Source organism: Pleurodeles waltl, chromosome 10, assembly GCF_031143425.1.
Source record: "Pleurodeles waltl isolate 20211129_DDA chromosome 10, aPleWal1.hap1.20221129, whole genome shotgun sequence".
Taxonomy (NCBI): Eukaryota; Metazoa; Chordata; class Amphibia; order Caudata; family Salamandridae; genus Pleurodeles; species Pleurodeles waltl.
In genome coordinates, this window is record NC_090449.1 from 608,635,469 (window position 1) to 608,654,549 (window position 19,081).

Genomic DNA, 19,081 nt, shown 5'->3' on the forward strand with positions numbered 1-19,081 from the left:
CCATGGCCTGTTAGTCATCAGCATATTATGTGAACAATGTTAACAGGGAAGTTCCAACCAACACATTTGTTCGGCTTTGAAAGGCACTCAATAAAAAATTCCAAAATAATCACTTTTTTTTTGTTTTTTTCCAATGTGACCTCTGTCACTTTCCCATTTTTTAAAACGGAAAGATATAATACGCTGGTGCCAATGAAATAATATTGGGGGTCTCAGTAATTCAGTTTTTACCAAAATAATATATTTACTCTTGGAAAAAAGATAGTTATAAAGTGCAATTGCATTTGAACAGCAACTGCAACATTTACGCATGTGAAAATCTTTCACATGTGAGTAGCCTGAAATTCCACAAAGGATAGAACTAATAAAGGGAGACTATGACTGTAGCTGTTACCTAGTGGAAATCCTTTGTGAATTAAAAAAATAAAAACTAGAAATGTGTGTAATACGTAGAACTAAGTGTAAAAACATACATTATCAACTGTTTTTGATATTTTCTTTGATATAGAAGGGATGATTGACAGCATATGTATAGCCATTTAACACATCCATTTACGCTCAACATTGGAAGAAGTGTTCTTCTTGCTTTGGAAACTGGGAGATTGATCCTCTTTTTGGCAGAGCCTTACGAGTAGCTTTGTGATCTCATTGGCTAGAAAGGGTCTCAGCATAAATACAATGAACAGGCCTCTAGCCGGTATATCAGCTTTGTGGTATCGCCAGAGTAAGGTTCCTTGATTAATCTCCACCTGTTATTGAGCTTCCTGAAGACTCTCCAGAATACTTTCCAACTATGTGTTTTTTTTTTCTTACCGACACTTTAACTTGGCCCTTACAATTTGTAAGTTTAGGGTGATGCATTTTGGTCCTCTGGCAGCCTTGACCCCTAAAGGCTGTGTCTTTTTTGGGGACCGTCACTACATAGAAATACCATACAGACACAGCATTACATGCATGTCACAAATTGACATTTGTTGATTTGGCCCTTGAAGTCAATTGTGGAGTCCTGGATACAGGGCAAGCAGGTCCATCCTTTCTTTAGGATGCCCACACAGCATGACAGTCCTGCTTCAGATTTCTCACAGATCCTGGAGTGTTTTGAGGAGAGGTCTGTGTGGTCCAGTTTTACGCCCAGTACCAACCTGTTGGTGGAGGGCACGCATTTGCCCACACCCTCAACCAGTTCTGGTCAACTGCTGTAACCCCACTGGGTTAGGTGCCAGCCTGACTAGAGAGACAAAGGGGCAGCAGGGCTAAGTGTGAGCCTCATCTTCTAGTGACAAGTTAGGTATCTTCTGAAGTTCAGGAAGGGGCGGGACACAGTCCCAGGCCATTCCATCAAAGGGGGAGTCTCCCTCTCCGCTACCAGGCCCTTTGCCCACTGTCTAGAAGCAAAACACATCTCACCACTGGGGAGCCATCAGTGGTCAGACAACAGCTTGACACTGGGAGGAAAGCATTTTGGCTTAGGCAAGGAAATTACAACATTCTAAAAGTGTAATTTCTAAAATAATAGTATAAAAAGTCAGACTTAACCATTAAGTTGGGTTTTACTTTCCTCTTAAAATGAGTATTAGTTCCATTATTCTAGCTACTCTCAAACTGAATTTAGCACTTAATAAAGGTAATAGTGTAACCCAGTGTTAAACTATGGGTAAGCAAGCCTTGCCACTGTGAGAAATGGCAGAAGTAGGTTTTTCACTGCCAGGACATGTATAGGTAAAATTATACATGTCCTGCTTTGTAAATATAGTGCACCCTGCAGTATGGGCTTTAATGGCCTACCATAGAAGTGACTTATAGATTTGAAAAAGGAAGGTCTAGGCCTAGAAAAAGGTTTATTTTGTTAGGTCGAAAGGTAGTTTAAACCCATTCACCCAGGCTGCAAAAGGCAGCCCTAGAAACACGTTTTATAGCACTGCTTTAATGGGAGGCACAATGAGTTCTGCCGCTCACTAGTAGCATTTCATTTACAGGCCCTAGTTACATGTAGACCATATACTAGGGATTTATAAGTAAATTAAGTGTGCCAATTAGGTATTTGCCAATTTGAATATTTTGGAAGAGAGAGCATAAGCATTTTACCACTGGTTGGCAGAGGTAAAGTGCACAGAGTTCTATGGCCAGCAAAACAACAGAAAGAAAAAATCTGCCGTGACTGTGCCAGAAGGGCAAATTTCCAATAAAGAATATTTCTCCATCTTAATGCATTCTTTATGTTTTTTTGAGGCAGTTTGGAAGAATTCTTAGCAGGTCATTCACTACCAGGGTACTTAAGGGACGGAGAATTGGAATCCATCAGCATATTCCTTGCAGGCCTTGGCCACAAACAGTTTGGCCTCCAGCTCATTGTTGTCCTTCAGGTGCATCAATGATCAGGACAGAGTCTAGACACCATAACCAGATGTTGTGCACTTCCATTAAGGACTCCTTTTTTGCAGGCTTGAACCCCAAGACCTTAGGGGTAGACATTTAAGCTAAATGTGAAAAAGGAATTTTGATTGTGAATCACTGTGAAGAGCTGAGGACCCACGTTAATGAGGAGTTGATAAACAGGAACTACCATCTTGCATTTGCAGGTGACATATGTGCCTGGCAATGCTGGAGAGCTAATGTTCGGGCAAAGGGCCTGATTTAGAGTACAGCGGAGGGGTTATTCTGTCACAAATGTGACCGATATCCCATCTGTTGTATTACAAGTTCCATAGGCTATAATAGAATTATAATAGGGTTGACAGGATATCAGTCACGTTTGTGATGGAGTAACCTCCTCCGCCAAACTCTAAATTAGGCCAACATTTTCCAAATATAGTGTGGCGCTTGGAGGCTATTTATAAAGTGGAGCAACTGCTAGAAGGAGTATCCATCAAATAAGGCTATTATGACTGACTGACAATACAGTAAAGGTGAAGGGAAAGTTGGAAGATTCTTGCACTTATTTTTTGGCTGTGTACTTTGTAGATTTATTAATACAACTACACAAGGTAGGCAATTGACAGAAAATTGCAAAGGTTTTATATATATATATATATATATATATATATATATATATATATATATATATATATATAAATGGCAACCTGCTCCAAGTAATTTTCTGCACTACATAAATTCCAAATACAGACAGCACAGTCACATAAAATGTGGCACTTCAAAGAAAGTAAATATATTATTTTGCTGAGCAATTTTCACAAAGTAAATCTTTCTAAAAGAGAATGTTTGTTTTAGGCAATCTGTTGTTTCTTACATGTTATACCGTGCTAAATTTACAGGTAACATTTCAGACAGACACAGAAATTAAAAGACATCAGTCCTTCGCCATCTAGTTCATGATGTCAGAAAACACATTACATTTTTCGGTTGACTTCTTAAAGGATTTTCAATTTAAACATTTTTGTTATTATTACTTTTCTGTCACCCATTGTAAATGTACTGTAGACTTTTCATGGATACTATCTGAGAAACTTTACCAGCAGCAAAGGCCTCTGCAGTAGTTAAAACCTGGCTCCATCGGAATTCGGGATGATTTGGTTAAGGCCAAGTCAAAAAAGGCTGGGGCTTGGTCAAGTTTTCCACTTCGTCTCAGCAGATCAATTAGCTTGCTCAATACTATGAAGTTGTCTATAAAAAAACCACACAAAGTGTCAGATTACAGCACAAAAGCTAATGTCAACTAGCACTTTACAAAAACTCTTGATCACTCAGAAGCAACAGAAGATAGTATATGACCATTATGCACATTAATAAATGAGAGTTATCCTTCAAAAAGGTACTTGAAATTCTGGTTAAGACTACCATGTGTTTTCATAGCAATGACAATATTTATTAGGAAATCTGAGTCCAGCAGCACCGATTTACATAGCTCCCAATCCCAATTTAAAAGAGGAAAACATCTCATAAACCTAGCTTATTTCCTGGCACTCCCATAGCCTCATTCTCCACAGACAACTATTAGCCTTCAGATTTCTCCTTCATTATCTCAAAAGTATTGTTTCTTCTGACAAGCTTTAACTTCAATCATAAAAAATTAGTGAGGAGAAGGAAAAACAGTCACACATCCTCCTTAAAATATCCAAGAAAACACAACCAAATGTGACTGCTATAAACAGAGAACCCAACTCCTAGTTCTCTTTTCTACAAAAGCCTCCACTTGAGGTTTTAAGGACAGGGTCTTAGCCACTGGGAGGGTCATTCCCTTTATGGAAGGGGAAGCCTCACACACCTAACAGTGTTGTGCTTCATCAGCAGCCTCCTCTCCCCACCCCGGTAGGACAGTGCCACCCGGGCTGACTCAACCTCCTGCTGGACTCAAATGAAGGAGGGAGTTCTTACATAAGCTAACTTCTGGAGAAAAACTGGGACCCAGATCACTAAACTAAAAATACCTTGTGTTACTCTGGTTTGTCACCTTTATTAATGGGGAACAAAGGTAATATTATAAAAGTAAAAGATGATACCTCATGAATTATGACTCGAGTCATCAGCCCGAGCGGGTCTCGGGCATTTTTTAGGGCCATGGATCCCTACTCGACCTTGCTGGTAATTCTGCACTATTCTATCTTATTCAGTGCAAAGAAAATAAGTGCAGGTCTATCCTACCTGTGGAAGAGCAAAGACGGTCTTAAGCCATCCAAGTTATGGGGGCTGTCAACTTCCTGGACAAGGAAAGGGACCATACCCTTTGTAGTCACACTTACGTCAAAGCTGCGTTGTGTCTAAGTACCTAATCAGCTCCCTATCCTTGCCGAGTTGACAACTCAGCAAGGAAAGGGAGCTAATTGGATGCTAAGACACCAGACTGGGCAGAAACATGTTGGCCATATACTTGGTGATTTGAGTCATAATTCTTGCAGTATCACCTTGTACTGTTTTTAATATTACCTGTGTTCCCCATTAATAAAGGTGACATATATCACAAAGTATTTTTAGTTTAGTGATCTGGATCCCATTACTGCCTACACTTCGCCATCACCACACCCAACAGCCACCTCCGCGTCCCTAGGGCCACCCACAGGAAATGGAACAAAATCACCAATGAGCAACTCACCACAACCCTTTGTCAAATCACCCCCGCCTCCCACTGACGACACCAACACCACAGCACGCAACCTTAAGTCCTGGATCACCGAATGCACCAATTCCTTAGCCCCCTCTGATCAACTTCGGTCAAGTGTATCCCAAAAAAAGCCAGCTGGTTCACCACCGAACTTCAAGAATCCAAGCGCACCTGCAGGCGACTAGAGAAGAAATTGGTAAGCAGCAAAACTAGCGAACACCTTGACTCCTTCAGAGGTGCCACTGCCACCCACCACCGACGCATCAAGAATGCAAAAAAAAGCCGCACTCCATGAACACATCAACACCTCTCCACACAACACGAGAGAACTCTTCACGATAATCAACGAATTCACCAATCTGCGACAAATTGGCCACTTTTTTCCACCGCAAGATTAAGGACATTTATGATGGCTTCCTCCCTCAGAACCCGCCCAGTATCAGAACCTTGACCAACCCAGCCCCCCAGAACCCACCCAAACAATCCACAGCTGATTCACTCTCACTGCAGAAGAGACTGAAAGCTTCATGAACAGCATTCACTCCGGAGCTCCCACAGACCTCTGTCCTCACCACATGTACAACAGAGCCAGCGAATCCATCGCCCCTGAACTCTGCAAGACGCTGAACAGCTCTATCAACACAGCCACCTACCCGGTGGATTGGAAACACGCCGAAGTCCGTCCCCTCCTGAAGAAACCCACAGCCTACCCATCAGAGCTAAATAATTACTGGCCCATCTAGCTACTACCCTACCAGGCAAAGTACTGGAAAAAGCCATCAACTCACAGCTGCGACAATTCATCTAAGACAACAACTCTCTGGATACCTCTCAGTCTGGCTTCAACAGCAACCACGGCATGGAGACAGCTCTTCTTGCAGCCACCGATGACATACGCACACTCCTTGAGCGTGGCCACAGCGCAGCACTCATACTCCTCGACCTCTCAGCAGCCTTCGACACAGTCTCCCACAGCACCTTATGCACCAAACTCCACGACTCAGGAATCCACGGAAAAGCCCTGCAATGGATTCACTCCTTCCTCTCCGGAAGGACACAGAGAGTCAGGCTCCCACCCTTCATATCCAAACCAACAGAAGTCAGCTGCGGAGTACCGCAGCGATCCTCCCTGAGCCCAACGCTCTTCAACATCTACATGGCCCTGCTTGCAGCCATCATCAGAGGCCACGGAATAAACATTGTGTCATACGCAGATGACACACAACTCATCATACCCCTCACTGAAGACCCTGACAAAGCTAAGAGGAACTTTCACATCAGAATGGAAGCCGTCGCCGCCTGGATGAAGGAGAGTTGCCTCAAGCTCAATTCAGACAAGACCGAGCTCATCATCTTTGGAAACTCCACTTCAGCCTGAGATGACTCCTGGTGGTCCTCATCGCTCAGCGCCCCGCCTACTCTGACTGACCATGCCCGCAACCTAGGAATCGTCCTCGACTCTTCCCTATTAATGACCCCACAGGTAAATGCAGTCACCTCTTACTGCTGGCACACTCTCCGCCAACTCCACAAAATCTTCAAATGGATCCCGGTCGACTGCCGCTAGACAGTCACCCTTACTTAGTCACAAGCAAGCTTGACTACGGCAATACACTCTACACCGGCACCACAACAAAGAACATCAGGAAACTACAACTCATCCAAAACGCCGCTGCCAGACTTGTCTTGAACCTCCCCGCCAAGAACATATCTCCCACCACCTGAGGATCCTCCATTGGCTCCCAGTGGAGAAGCAAATCAACTTCAAACTACTCACCCACACCTACAAGGCCCTTCACAACATCAAATCGACCTACCTGAATCACCGCATCTCTTTCCATAACCCGCCTGACCCCTCCGCTCCGCCCAGCAGTCGCTAGCCACTATCCCACACATCCGGAAAACCACCGCCCAAGGAAGATCTTTCGGCTACCTCACAGCTAAGAGCTGGAACAACCTGCCCACGCACCTCAGACAAAGCCCATCACTCACCATCTTCAGGAAGAACCTCAAGAATGAGGCCCAGACCTACCACCAGCGCCTTGAGACCCTCACAGGTGAGTAGTTGTGCTTTATAAAAACTGAATGATTAATTGACTGATGATTGACTGCGACGTGTCTTGTACCAGTGTGTCCTCATCTATGTCCCACACAATTGTGTTCCCAACATATGCATGTCACAGTAATTCTAAAAAATTACTTTGGCATGTATATGATTGCAGTGGTCCCGAGCTCATATGCGGTGCTCACACAATTTACACAGCCAATGCAGGCTCCCTATCTTCGAGTCTGACAATGGGGGGGAGGGGTTGTGTTTTCTCCGTGGTCTGGTGGCAGCAGCAACAGAAGGTCTTGTCCAGTCAAAAACTGAAGTAGAATGGAGAAAGAAATGCAATTTTTTACCTCAACCGCCCCCGACCCCACTCCTCCCTCCCAATTAACCAACTCATTTGTGGTGGACGGACCGCCACATTTGGCCTGGCGGGAAGGCGTATCCAAGTCTGCATGGCAGTAAAGGTGACTGGAGTCCCGCCGCAAGCCACTATTTCAAATGGCGCCATCAATGAGCAAGACGTTTCTTGGTGAAGACAGTGGGACCAATGCAGGCTTTCATCTATGGGACCACCAACATCTAAATCTGGCGGATGGACTGCCAAGGCGGTAGATGGGTTTTCAGTTGGAAAATCACCGGCAGGACTGTTACCCCCAAGATCTAACTCAGGTCCTTAGTCACCTATCCTTCAAGATTGGTATAAACTAAACTCTCATCAGTCAGATACAGAAGGGAATAAAAAAGGAAGATGTGCAATGATGATACTATGACTGCTTTCCAACACAGACAGAAATGCTCTTTCCATGACTTATGCACTCCTCGTACCACTATAAACACTTCAAGAAGGGCCCCAACCGAATGTTTAAATACAGCCTTCTAAGATCTGACAGGGACATCTTAACCATAGACACCTTTGTATCAAAATAATTAATGGGTAAATGACTTGTGGCCTCCTTGGTAAAAGTCAGCTCTAGATTGGCTGATTTGTTTCAATGGCTTCTCTCCCTGTTTTTTGCAGTAGTTCCCAGGAACTGAAGCAATCCAGCTCCACAAGACCTACTTTGATTTTTAATTTGGCCGAGCCACCTTTCTTCGTATGACTTGTCAAGCATCCTCAAATCACGTATTGCTTCACTGTAACAGAAAGGGATTAGGGTCTAGTCAGCAGTGGTCAAAAGTACTGCTTATGCTCTTAGGTTTATTGCAGGTGTACATTAATACACCCATGAATTTATAAGAAAGTGGGACTCTGGATTCTTTAGTATATGCTCCCAGGCAAAGCCCCAAATCCCTTATCCTTTTGATGCTGCGCCCACAGCTTAACTTTAGTAAACATGATTAGCCACTTTTACCACTGTCCATTGATATCTATCATACTCATTCAAATGGTCTTCCTTCAGAACTGTTTTATTTCTCTTCCACAACAAATCCAGTTTATAGCGTGTATCATTTTATGTACTTTTCTATATTAACTTTAAATACCTGCTAGTGATTTTGTGTGTACCGGGTGTGCTCAGTTAGATGATGATGTATGATGCATCTGCTTTTTAAAGGTGGTGTTATAAAGTGCTCTTGTGAAATTGTAATGTTGTAGCTACCTGCAATTTAATGTATTCTTGTTTCCTTCATTAATGAGACAGCACAAGTAATTCAGCCACATTAGTGAATGGCTTTACTTTTTAATTTTTCATTGCAAGCATACGGTTGCCACATTTAGGTGACTGCATGTTTCCTTTTTTCTATTTATATTTGTGACATAAGCTTGCCACAATATATAATAAATAAAATAACCATTGCAGTAGTTTACCTTGCCATACTTGCTTGTTTTGCCAATGTGTGATTTAGAATTCATGCAAATCAGCAAACGTATCCCCATCCACAGGTTTGCAGTTTTTGCTGTGCATTTTTTTTTGCTAGGTTCTTTCTGGTTTATGGTATGTTAAAACATATAAGCTGGAACACAATATCACTAAACTAGTATAAAAAAAACTTGAGTGTTTCAGTTCTTAATGGATTTGAAGGCTATTACGATATTGCAAGATACTAAAGTCGCATTCTGGTTCGAAAGTGGCTATTGGCAAAATAGAATAACTTAATTATTACCACACTAAAAAAACTAAACCAGAGTGCTCTCAATCTGCAGTCACTGGAACCGTTGGCTCAGGATCACAAAAGAAGCTAGTGAAAGGTGAAGATGGTGGTCCAAATCAACAATCAAATAAGAGGGAAGCTTATTGTCAGAACTTATACCGCTCGACAAGATAGCCATTGGTTTGCGACTTTACTGAGGAGCATGCAAAACTATACACCATGCTTGAGCATCAGGAAAATAAGGGAGAAGAGTGCTGCAAATTAGTACAGGTCCCTTTGAGAACATCGGGGGCATAATGTTTCAAACTATTACAAGCTCCACTGGGTAGAAAGAATGTTGCAAGATGTCACAAGTCCAATGAAAACAATGGGTAGAATGTTACAAATGAATACAAACCGATTGAGCAGATTGGACCAGGATGTTGCATATTTTTACAAAACCAATTTAGAACAACAGAAAAAATTGAAAAGGGAGGGGCAGAATATTACAAATGATGTCCAGACCCAAGCAGATCAATGAAACCAAAATTTGCAAATGCACAGAGTCCCTAGGTTGAACAATTAAAAGCCCTAATCAGAGCGATGGGGCAGGATGTTTTAAATATTATATGCTCCCTTGAGAATGTCATAGACATACTGTTGCACAGAAAGACAACATCTGAAAGCACCAAATGTCTTATTAGTGTAAAATATATTGGAGATTTTGTAAAATGGAGCCCAATATAACAATACATTCTAGTGCAAAACTCTGGTGTAACTCTGCATTGGGTGCACAGGGTACATACTGCCTTTATCATTTGCCTCCGCAGTGTCTACATTACTTGATTTACTATACAGCTTTATCCAAAGCACATTCGTGCAGGCTGGCTCAGTAAACTATGTACATTTTGTAGAAATTCAAAGAGTATGTTTTTTCAACTCTAGACTTTTTTTTACAAAGCATTATATTGTAAAATCAAACTTACAATGCTGGTAAAATTATTTAACTTGGCACCAATGCCGCAATGTCATTGTGAATAAAATATAATTGATTTTGCCTACATTATAATATTCTGTTTCATTAAATACTGAGGGTATTACGATCCCATTATATCCTATGGAGATCATAATTCAGCGGCCGGAATATCCGTCACGTTTGTGATGGAGTATTCCATTCACCAAGATCATAATCAGGTCCTGAGAGTCCAAAGGAGGTAAAATTATTACTTTTCATTTGTTTACATTGCAGGACTAAACCTGCTAATGTGAGCAAGGCCTCCAGGCCAGGGACATAGCTTAATCAGAGAGATTCGGGGAGGTGTGAATCGCAAATTTCCCAACTAATGAAGCAGTGACATGCAGGGTGGAGGGATTTGACAACCAAAGTTCTGGTGGACTATTTGGTACAGAGTCAATCAATCAATCAATCAGTGTTTGTAAAGCGCAACTACTCACCAGTGAGGGTCTCAAGGCGCTGAAGGGGGGGGGGTCCATCAGTGCAGTGGTTCTTCAAATAGCCATGTCTTCAAATAGCCATCTCTTCAGCTGTTTTGTGAAGTTGAGGAGGGGTGTAGTCTGTGTGAGGTGGAGGCGTTCCAGGCTGTGGTGGGGATGTAGGAGAATGAGCGTCCCCCTGTTCTTGTTTTTCTGATGCGAGGTACTTTGTCGAGAGAGAGCTGGGCTGAGCGAAGGGTCCTGTGGAGTATGTAGAAATTGAGTCACCTGTTCAGCAAGGCTGGTCCGGTGTCGTGGAGTGCTTTGTGTGCGTGGGTGAGAATCTTGAAGGTGATTCTTTTCTCTATGGGGAGCCAGTGTAGTGTGCGCAGGTGCTGGGAGATGTGAGGTAGGTCGGGGACCAGCCTAGCGGCGTCGTTCTGGAAGTTCTGTAGTTTGCGGGTGAGCTTCTTGTTGATTCCGGCATAGAGCACATTGCTGCAGTACAGACTGCTGGTAACAAGGGTGTGTGTGACGGTCTTTCTGTGTTCAAGGGGGATCCATTTGAATGTCTTGTGTAGGAGGTGGAGGGTGTGGAAGCAGGTGGATGTGACTGAGTCGATTTGGCGGTCCAGGTTGAGTTTGGAATCCAGGATGATTCCAAGGTTGCGGGCTTGGTTCATTGGGGTGGGTGGACTTCCGAGGGTGGGGGTCCACCGGGAGTCGTTCCACGCGTCGGGTTGAGGGCCCATGACAAGTACTTCAGTTTTGTCTGCGTTGAGTTGTAGGCAGCTGCTTTTCATCCAGTTAGCGACTGCTCCCAAGCCTTTGTGGAAGTTGTGTCCGGCTGTGTTGGGCCTGTTGGATAGGGAGAGGATGAGTTGGGTGTCGTCAGCATAGGAGATGATGTTGAGTCTGTAGTTTCTGACGATGGCGGCTAACGGGGCCATGTAAATGTTGAACAGTGTGGGGCTGAGAGAGGATCCCTGGGGAACTCTGCAGGCGGTAGGTGTGGGGTCCGAGAGGAAGGGGGAAAGTCCTACTCGTTGAGTTGTGCTGGAGAGGAAAGATGGGATCCAGTTGAGGGCCTTTGTCTCTGATGCCGGCCTCGTGAAGACTGCTTATCAGGGTTTGGTGGGAGACTGTTTCAAAGGCCGCCGAGAGGTCGAGCAGGATGAAGGCCGCAGTTTCTTCTTTGTCCAGCAGGAAGCGGATGTCGTCCGTTGCGGCTAGAGGACTGTTTCGGTGCTGTGTTTTTTTCTGATGGCAAATTGGGAGGGGGTCCAGGATGTTGTGGTCTTTGATGAAAGTGGTGAGTTGGTTTTTGGTGGCTTTCTCTATGACTTTCACTGGAAAAGGGAGCAGGGAGATGGGCATGTAGTTCTTGAAGTCGGTGGGGTCTGCCGAGGGTTTCTTGAGGAGAGGGTTGATCTCGGCATGTTTCCAGTCGTCGGGGAAGGAGGCATCTGCTAGGGAGCGGTTGATGGTGAGGCAGAGCTTGGGGGCGATGGTTTCAGCGGCTCTGTTGAAGATGTGGTGGGGGAATGGGTCCGAGGGGGGCCCCGGGGTGTATGGTCCTCATTGTCTTCAGTGTATATTCGGTGGTGAGGGGGGTCCAGTTAGTGATCATTGTTTTTTGGGTGTTGGGTTCCGGTGGAGGGGGTTCTGAACGCAGGTTGTCCTCACTGAAGTTGGATTTTATGGTGGAAGTATGTGTTGAACTTGTTGTAGAGATCTTGTGAGGGTGGGATGTCCGTTTCTTTGCTGTTGGGTATTGCGAACTCCTTGATGATGCTGAAGAGTTCCTTGCTGTTGTGTCCGTGTGAGGAGATTCTTTCTTGTATTGCTTTCTTTCTCGTGCTTTTGATGAGATGGTGGTGTGAGGTGGTGGCGGCTCTGAAGTTGATTTGGGCTTCTGTAGATTTGGTGTTTCGCCAGATTTTCTCGAGGTGTCGACATGTGTGTCTGGATTTTTGGAGTTCTGCGGTGAACCAGCTGGATTTCTTGGCGTGGGTGCTGTTGTTCTTTTTGAGGGGGGCTATGGTGTTGGTGCAGTCGGCGATCCATTTGTGAAAGGTGCGGGCTGAGATGTTCGGGTCGTCATTGTGTGCGATGGTGGGGCGGAGTTGGCAAGGGTGGCAGTGAGCTGGTCATCGGTGATTCTTGCCCAGCTTCTATGAGATAGCTGGAGTCTGAGGATGGTGGGTGTGCTGAAGGTGAAATGGATGCATCAATGGTCTGTCTGTAGAAGTTCGGAGGTGTGGCTGAAGGAGACGGAGGTTCCTGCTGTGAAGATGGGGTCGAGGGTGTGTCCTGCTGAATGTGTTGGTTCTATCACGATCTGTCGGAGCCCTATGGTGTGGAGGTGGTCTAGGAGGGATGCGGTGTTGTGGTCTTGTAGGTTGTCGAGGTGGAAGTTGAGGTCTCCTAGCAGGGTGTAGTTGGAGGCTGTGATGGCTTGGGAGGTGATACTGTCTGTTATGGAGTCAGAGAAAGGTGTGCGGGGCCCGGGTGGGCAGTAGATGTCTTACTCGTTGAGTTCTGCCGGAGAGGAAAGATGGGATCCAGTCAAGGGCCTTGTCTCTGATGCCGGCCTCGTGAAGTCTGCTTATCAGGGTGTGGTGGGAGACTGTGTCGAAGGCCGCTGAGAGGTCGAGCAGGATGAGGGCCGCAGTCTCTCCGTTGTCCAGCAGGGAGCGGATGTCGTCTGTTGTGGCTAGGATGGCTGTTTCGGTGCTGTGTTTTTTTCTGAAGCCAGATTGGGAGGCGTCAAGGATGTTGTGGTCTTTAATGAAAGTGGCGTGTTGGCTGTTGATGGCTTTCTCAAAGACTTTTGCTGGAAAAGGGAGCAGAGAGATGGGCCTGTAGTTCTTGAGGTCGGGGGGTCTGCTGAGGGTGTCTTGAGGAGAGGGTTGATCTTGGCGTGTTTCCAGTCGTCGGGTAAGGAGGCATCTGCTAGGGAGCGGTTGATGGTATGGTGGAGCTTGGGGGCGATGGTTTCAGCGGCTCAGTTGAAGATGTAGTGGGGGCATGGGTCCAAGGGGGCCCCGGAGTGTATGGTCCTCATTGTCTTCAGTGTATATTCGGTAATGAGGGGGGTCCAGTTGGTGATCGTTCTTTTTTTGGTGTTGGGTTCCGGTGGAGGGGGTTCTGAATGTAGGTTGTCCTCACTGAAGTTGTTGTAGATGATCTTGATTTTGTGGTGGAAGTATGTGTTGAGCTTGTTGTAGAGATCTTGTGAGGGTGGTATGTCCGTTGCTTCGCTGTTGGGTTGGGCAAACTCCTTGATGATGCTGAAGAGATCCTTGCTGTTGTGTGCATGTGAGGAGATTCTTTCTTGTATTGCTTTCTTTCTCGTGCTTTTGATGAGATGGTGGTGTGCAGTGGTGGCGGCTCTGAAGTTGATTTGGGCTTCTGCAGATTTGGTGTTTCTCCAGATTTTCTCGAGGCGTCGGCATGTCATCTGGATTCTCGGAGTTCTGCAGTGAACCAGCTGGCTTTCTTGGCGTGGGTGCTGTTGTTCTTTTTGAATGGGGCTATGGTGTTGGTGCAGTCGGCGATCCACTTGTGAAAGGTGCGGGCTGAGATGTTTGGGTCATCGTTCTTTGCAATGGGGGGGCAGAGTTGGTGAGGGTGGCAGTGAGCTAGTCGTTGGTGATTCTTGCCCATCTTCTACGAGATGGTTGGTGTTGGGGTCTGAGGATGGTGGGTGTGTTGAAGGTGAAATGGATGCAGCGATGGTCTGTCTATGGAAGTTCGGAGGTGTGGCTGAAGGTGGCGGAGATTCCTATTGTGATGATGGGGTCGAGGGTGTGTCCTGCTAAATGCGTTGGTTCCGTCATGATCTGTCGGAGCCCTATGGTGTGGAGGTGGTCTAGGAGGGATGCGGTGTTGGGGTCTTGTAGGTTGTCGAGGTGGAAGCTGAGGTCTCCCAGCAGGGTGTAGTTGGTGGCTGCGATGGTTTTGGCAGTGATATTGTGTGTGATGGAGTCGGAGAAAGGGGCGCGGGGTTCGGGTGGGTGGTAGATGAGGGTTCCCCTGAGGGTGGACGTTGGACTTGTCTGAAGTTTGAAGTGAAGGTGCTCCATCAGGCTTGTGGGGTCTTCCGAGTGTGTACTCAGTCGGATGTTAGAGTTGTGGACAATGGCGATTTCCCCCCTCGCCCCTGGGGTGGCTGGGGCGGTCTTTCCGGGTGATCTTGTATCCTTGGGGAATGGCGATGGCAATGTCCGGGCCAGAGGGCGTGTTGGTCCAGGTTTTGGTGAAGAATGCGACATCCGGGGTGGTGCTGTCAAGGAGGTCCCAGATTTCGGTAGCGTGTTTGTGGAGGGAGCGGACGTTGAGGAGGATGCTTTTCAGGATTTTCGGTGTGAGTGTGTTGTTGCGGGTGGGTTGTGCTGGGTCAAAGGTCTTGGTGGTGGTGTAGGATTGGTGGCAGCTAAGGCAGCTGAAAGGTCCGTGGGTGTCAGCCGATGATGAGGGCTTGCAGTTGTTGTTGCGTCCTGGGTTGAGAGCGTGGAGTGCTGCAGGCGTGTAGAGGTGGCGGGTGGGAGGTCCAGGGGTCCTGCGCTGGTCACGGTCGTGTTGCGGACGGGCGCAGACGGGCTTGCCTTTGGCGCATCCGCCATTAAGTAGGGAGATGGGTGAGGGGAGGACAGCTGGCCCACGGGGTCAGTAGCAGCGGGGAGAGGGAACAGTGAAAGTTGGGAAAAAGCGTGAAAGAGAAATGAGAGAGAATGCGAGAAAAATAGGAAAATTTGAGTAAAAAGCACATAAAAAGAGGAATAAGATAGAAAAAAGCACAGAAAGCGCAAGGGCACAATACAGCAAGCAGAAAAGCACGAAAGGGAGAAGACAGAGAAAAAGAGGCCGAGGGCCGGTGGGCAGCCTAGCAGAAGAGCAAAGCTCTTCCACTAGACACCAGGGATGAAGCGCAGGCAGGAGCCTGCGAGTGGAGGAGGGCCTCGAATTTCTGACCGGTGTCAGAGTTCAACAGTCACAGGCTGCACTAACTGGAGGAGCTACATTGAGGCAGAGCAGTTCACTGACCAGGTCAGTGGGGTTGCTCAATACTGATTTGCATTAGGTGGGCCTTTGTCTAGAGTGGCACAGCGGGAAGGGCAAAAAATGATGGGTTGGAATGCTACCCCGAGCAATTGCCACTGGTTAGATTATTTGCTGGCATTCATCCATCACCTTTTGTTTGAGTGTCATTAGTATGCCTGGACATCTGAGACTGACATAGCTTTCCAAGCTTACTATTGCCAATGATTGTGAAATCCCAAAATTAGTAAATTTGCACACATTCAAGGAGTAATTCTATAGGTGCAGATTTACTATTTTTGTTTTAAAAAACAGTCACCACATGGGCCTGATTCACAAAGGTAACCTACACTGTTGAGTATTTTATACTTTTGGGCAAGTTTACTACTTTTTGGCTATTTACAAAATCAGAATATAATATATTCAAGTAACTTACATGTCTCCACCAAGTTGAAGGACCAGTGGCCTCTTCACAATCTGCATTTTGTAGTAAACGTTTAGTACTAGAATAGTATTACTAAGGTACTACACAATTCTATTCACAAGCTCCACTTCTAAAGTACTGCTGCATAAAACAGCAGTACTTTAGAAGTTCTCTTTGTAAATAGCAAACTGTTCAAACTGGGGTGAGCTCTCCAGCAAATTAATGAGGTGATCCGAGCCAGAGCAGAGCCAGGGTACTGGCTGGGCTTTCAGATTCTGTGCACTAGCCAAGCCATGACAATGTTTGGCATGTATATATTGCAACAAACATAATGTAAAAATATGACACAGCCTCTTCTAAATTCAAATACATGTATTTCTTTCCATGCTAAATTGCTTCACCTTTGTATCTCAGATTATATACCTGCACAGCCAGACCTCTGTTAAAAGTGATAGTTTCTAAACATGAACTTGGAAAGATTAATGGCTGAGCCCCAATGACAATGCCATTAGCTGATTAATAGGTTATGCCAGTAGTCTTGTAAACACTGTGAGGTCTAGATTCTTATTATAGTTGAAGCAACATTATAGTCTATTAAACCTATCATAAGCGGTGCTTGAACAGCATATATACAGAACTAAGTAATTAAAAGAGCTCTCATATCTGATAATAAAGTAAAAGGAGGCCCCGTGAAATAAAATGTTTGCCTAGGATCACACAATTTGAACAAGCAGGGAAGCGGATTGATTCCAGGTTATGTGATTTCACATTTTTTAATTCAGCCACCACATGTATATCACTGTCTCTCTCACACCTGTTTTCCGTAAAAGCTCATTGTTTTGTCTTCTGTTCTTGGCACATTATGAAAAAACCCAACACAGACAAAAAGGCCCAGACTCAGGGTCCCTTGAGCCAACTACCAGGCTAAGAATACATTTATTTGGGGGGGATTGTCACACTCCTAGCACCCTCACTGAAGCTATGCCCCTGCTCCACACATTGACAACGAACTAAAGATGCCCTGCCAGACCTAAAGAACAAAATACTTCTAAAGCCTATACTAGTGAAAAGGATCAATGTATCAGCATGCAGTCATTCACAGGATCCAGTGCGGGCTCCAGTGCAAGTGAATCCGTTTGCCTGTCTGTATTCGTCCAGTTTATTACAAATCCCCAACTTTATGACAAGTGTGATTATAGTCAGAAACTGAAAGATACCTGGTGCCTTTTGCAATATTTGTTGGTAAAGCTGTATGGCTTTTTCATATTCCTGTTTCCGAAACATAATGTCTGCAATCATCTAAAAGAAAATAAAGACATCTTCATAAAATTGAATCACACTTATTTAACTGATATCAATCAGCTTTCTTCTTCCAATAGGTCATGAATTGGCAAGTTGGTACGATGACACCATTTTTACTTTTTTTTATTGAATGGATATGCCAGGAACATAAAAAGAAGAAAACGTGTGCATCCTAAATGTGGTGGCCATGCAAATGTAATAATTTTTTTTAAATTTTAAATGCAAATTAACCACCACATATAATTATAATGGAACAGTAATGGTATTCATGAGCAGGCAAGTGTATTCAGAGCAGGTCTACAAACCTGCTCTGGTTTGATTACACATCATAGGAAATTGTGATTATTATTGTAGCAAAAAAATATGTTATTTATTGAATTACTATAACTTGAAGTCAAGGTTTAAACAGATACGTGTGACTAAAAAATGATAAAGAACAGAAAGAAAAAGACAGTGTCAAAAAACGTATTGGACTACTAGCCTTGGCACTAAAGTGTATTTCCCTTTTCATTGGATGTGCAAATGTGATCACTTAATGATCTTACTCAATGAAAGAGAGCCAACAGATGAGGTCGACCAACCTACTGCCTCTTTCTTTTTGTTGTGGTGGGAAGAACCAAAATGTGAATGACAGCTAAACAGAACAATGAATGAAGAGGGCTATCCCACAGGCCCTATATTTAATTATATATATATATATATATATATACATACATATATATATATATACATACATATATGTATGTGTATATATATATATATATATATATATATATATATATATATATATATATATATATATATATATATATATATATATATGCAAAAATAACTGAATAGTCAAACTCCGGCACTCCAAACAATTTGAGTGTTTAATTAAGGCTGTTAAAGTCTTTCAATTAAAACAAAGTGTCGACTTGCAGATCATGATCTGGGCTATTGAAGAAGACTGTATTGGTTGAAACGTGTAGCCGTCACAAGTCGACACTTTGTTTTTTGGTCCATCACTTTCAAACCACCGGCCTTCTTTGAACAGCCTTTACAGCCATCGACTTGAGATTTTGTTATCTATGAAAGGGGCATTCTTATAACTCTGGGAAACGGGAAACATCAGAGGCAAGGGCCGAAGCACATATTTAGATTTGCTCTGGGTTGATCTTTGTGAGCCCCCTATGGCCAAACCCTTGACAGTACTGGTGAATATTTTGATATAACGTTTTTTATTTCTCTTAGGTTGGAAATTAACTAGAAATACAACTTACTAGTGCACCATAGAATAATGCAAAAGCGTTAAATGGTTGAGAAACCTATGCATCTAGATTTATCACCTTTTGTTGGTGCCACCTTGATCTTTAGTCCTGAAGAGAACTCTCACATAATAGGTTTTATAGGGTCATAACGTTGACAAATGTACTAGAGGATTAATTTTATCTATGACATAATACATTATACTCTGATACAGAGTGGTGTTATTCAAAATTATATTCTTGTCAGCCCTAAAGTTTTGTACATATGCTTTGCATATAGCACCTGCGCACTTTAATTCACTTATTCACCTTCACTTCTGATTTATATCTCATATATATCTTCAAGATGTTTCATAGCAAATAAATCTGATTTGACTCCATATGAAACCAATCTATTGATGTTTTTTGAGAACCGCCAAAGCTGTTGAGGCTTATACTTTCTCCCAAAGGGC

General features: G+C 44.2%; 1 protein-coding gene across 2 annotated transcripts in view; it reads right to left on the reverse strand.

Annotated features, from left to right (window-relative positions):
* The window catches only part of TTC21A (tetratricopeptide repeat domain 21A), a 391,729-nt gene that overhangs the window by 128,753 nt on the left and 243,895 nt on the right, over window positions 1-19,081 (reverse strand). For both annotated transcript variants that reach the window (XM_069211078.1, XM_069211079.1), the window contains 2 exons: window positions 17,298-17,379; window positions 3,471-3,621 (listed from right to left, as the gene is read on the reverse strand). In XM_069211078.1, the coding sequence (XP_069067179.1) occupies window positions 3,471-3,621; window positions 17,298-17,379 (233 nt within the window). The remainder of the gene's footprint in view (window positions 1-3,470; window positions 3,622-17,297; window positions 17,380-19,081) is intronic.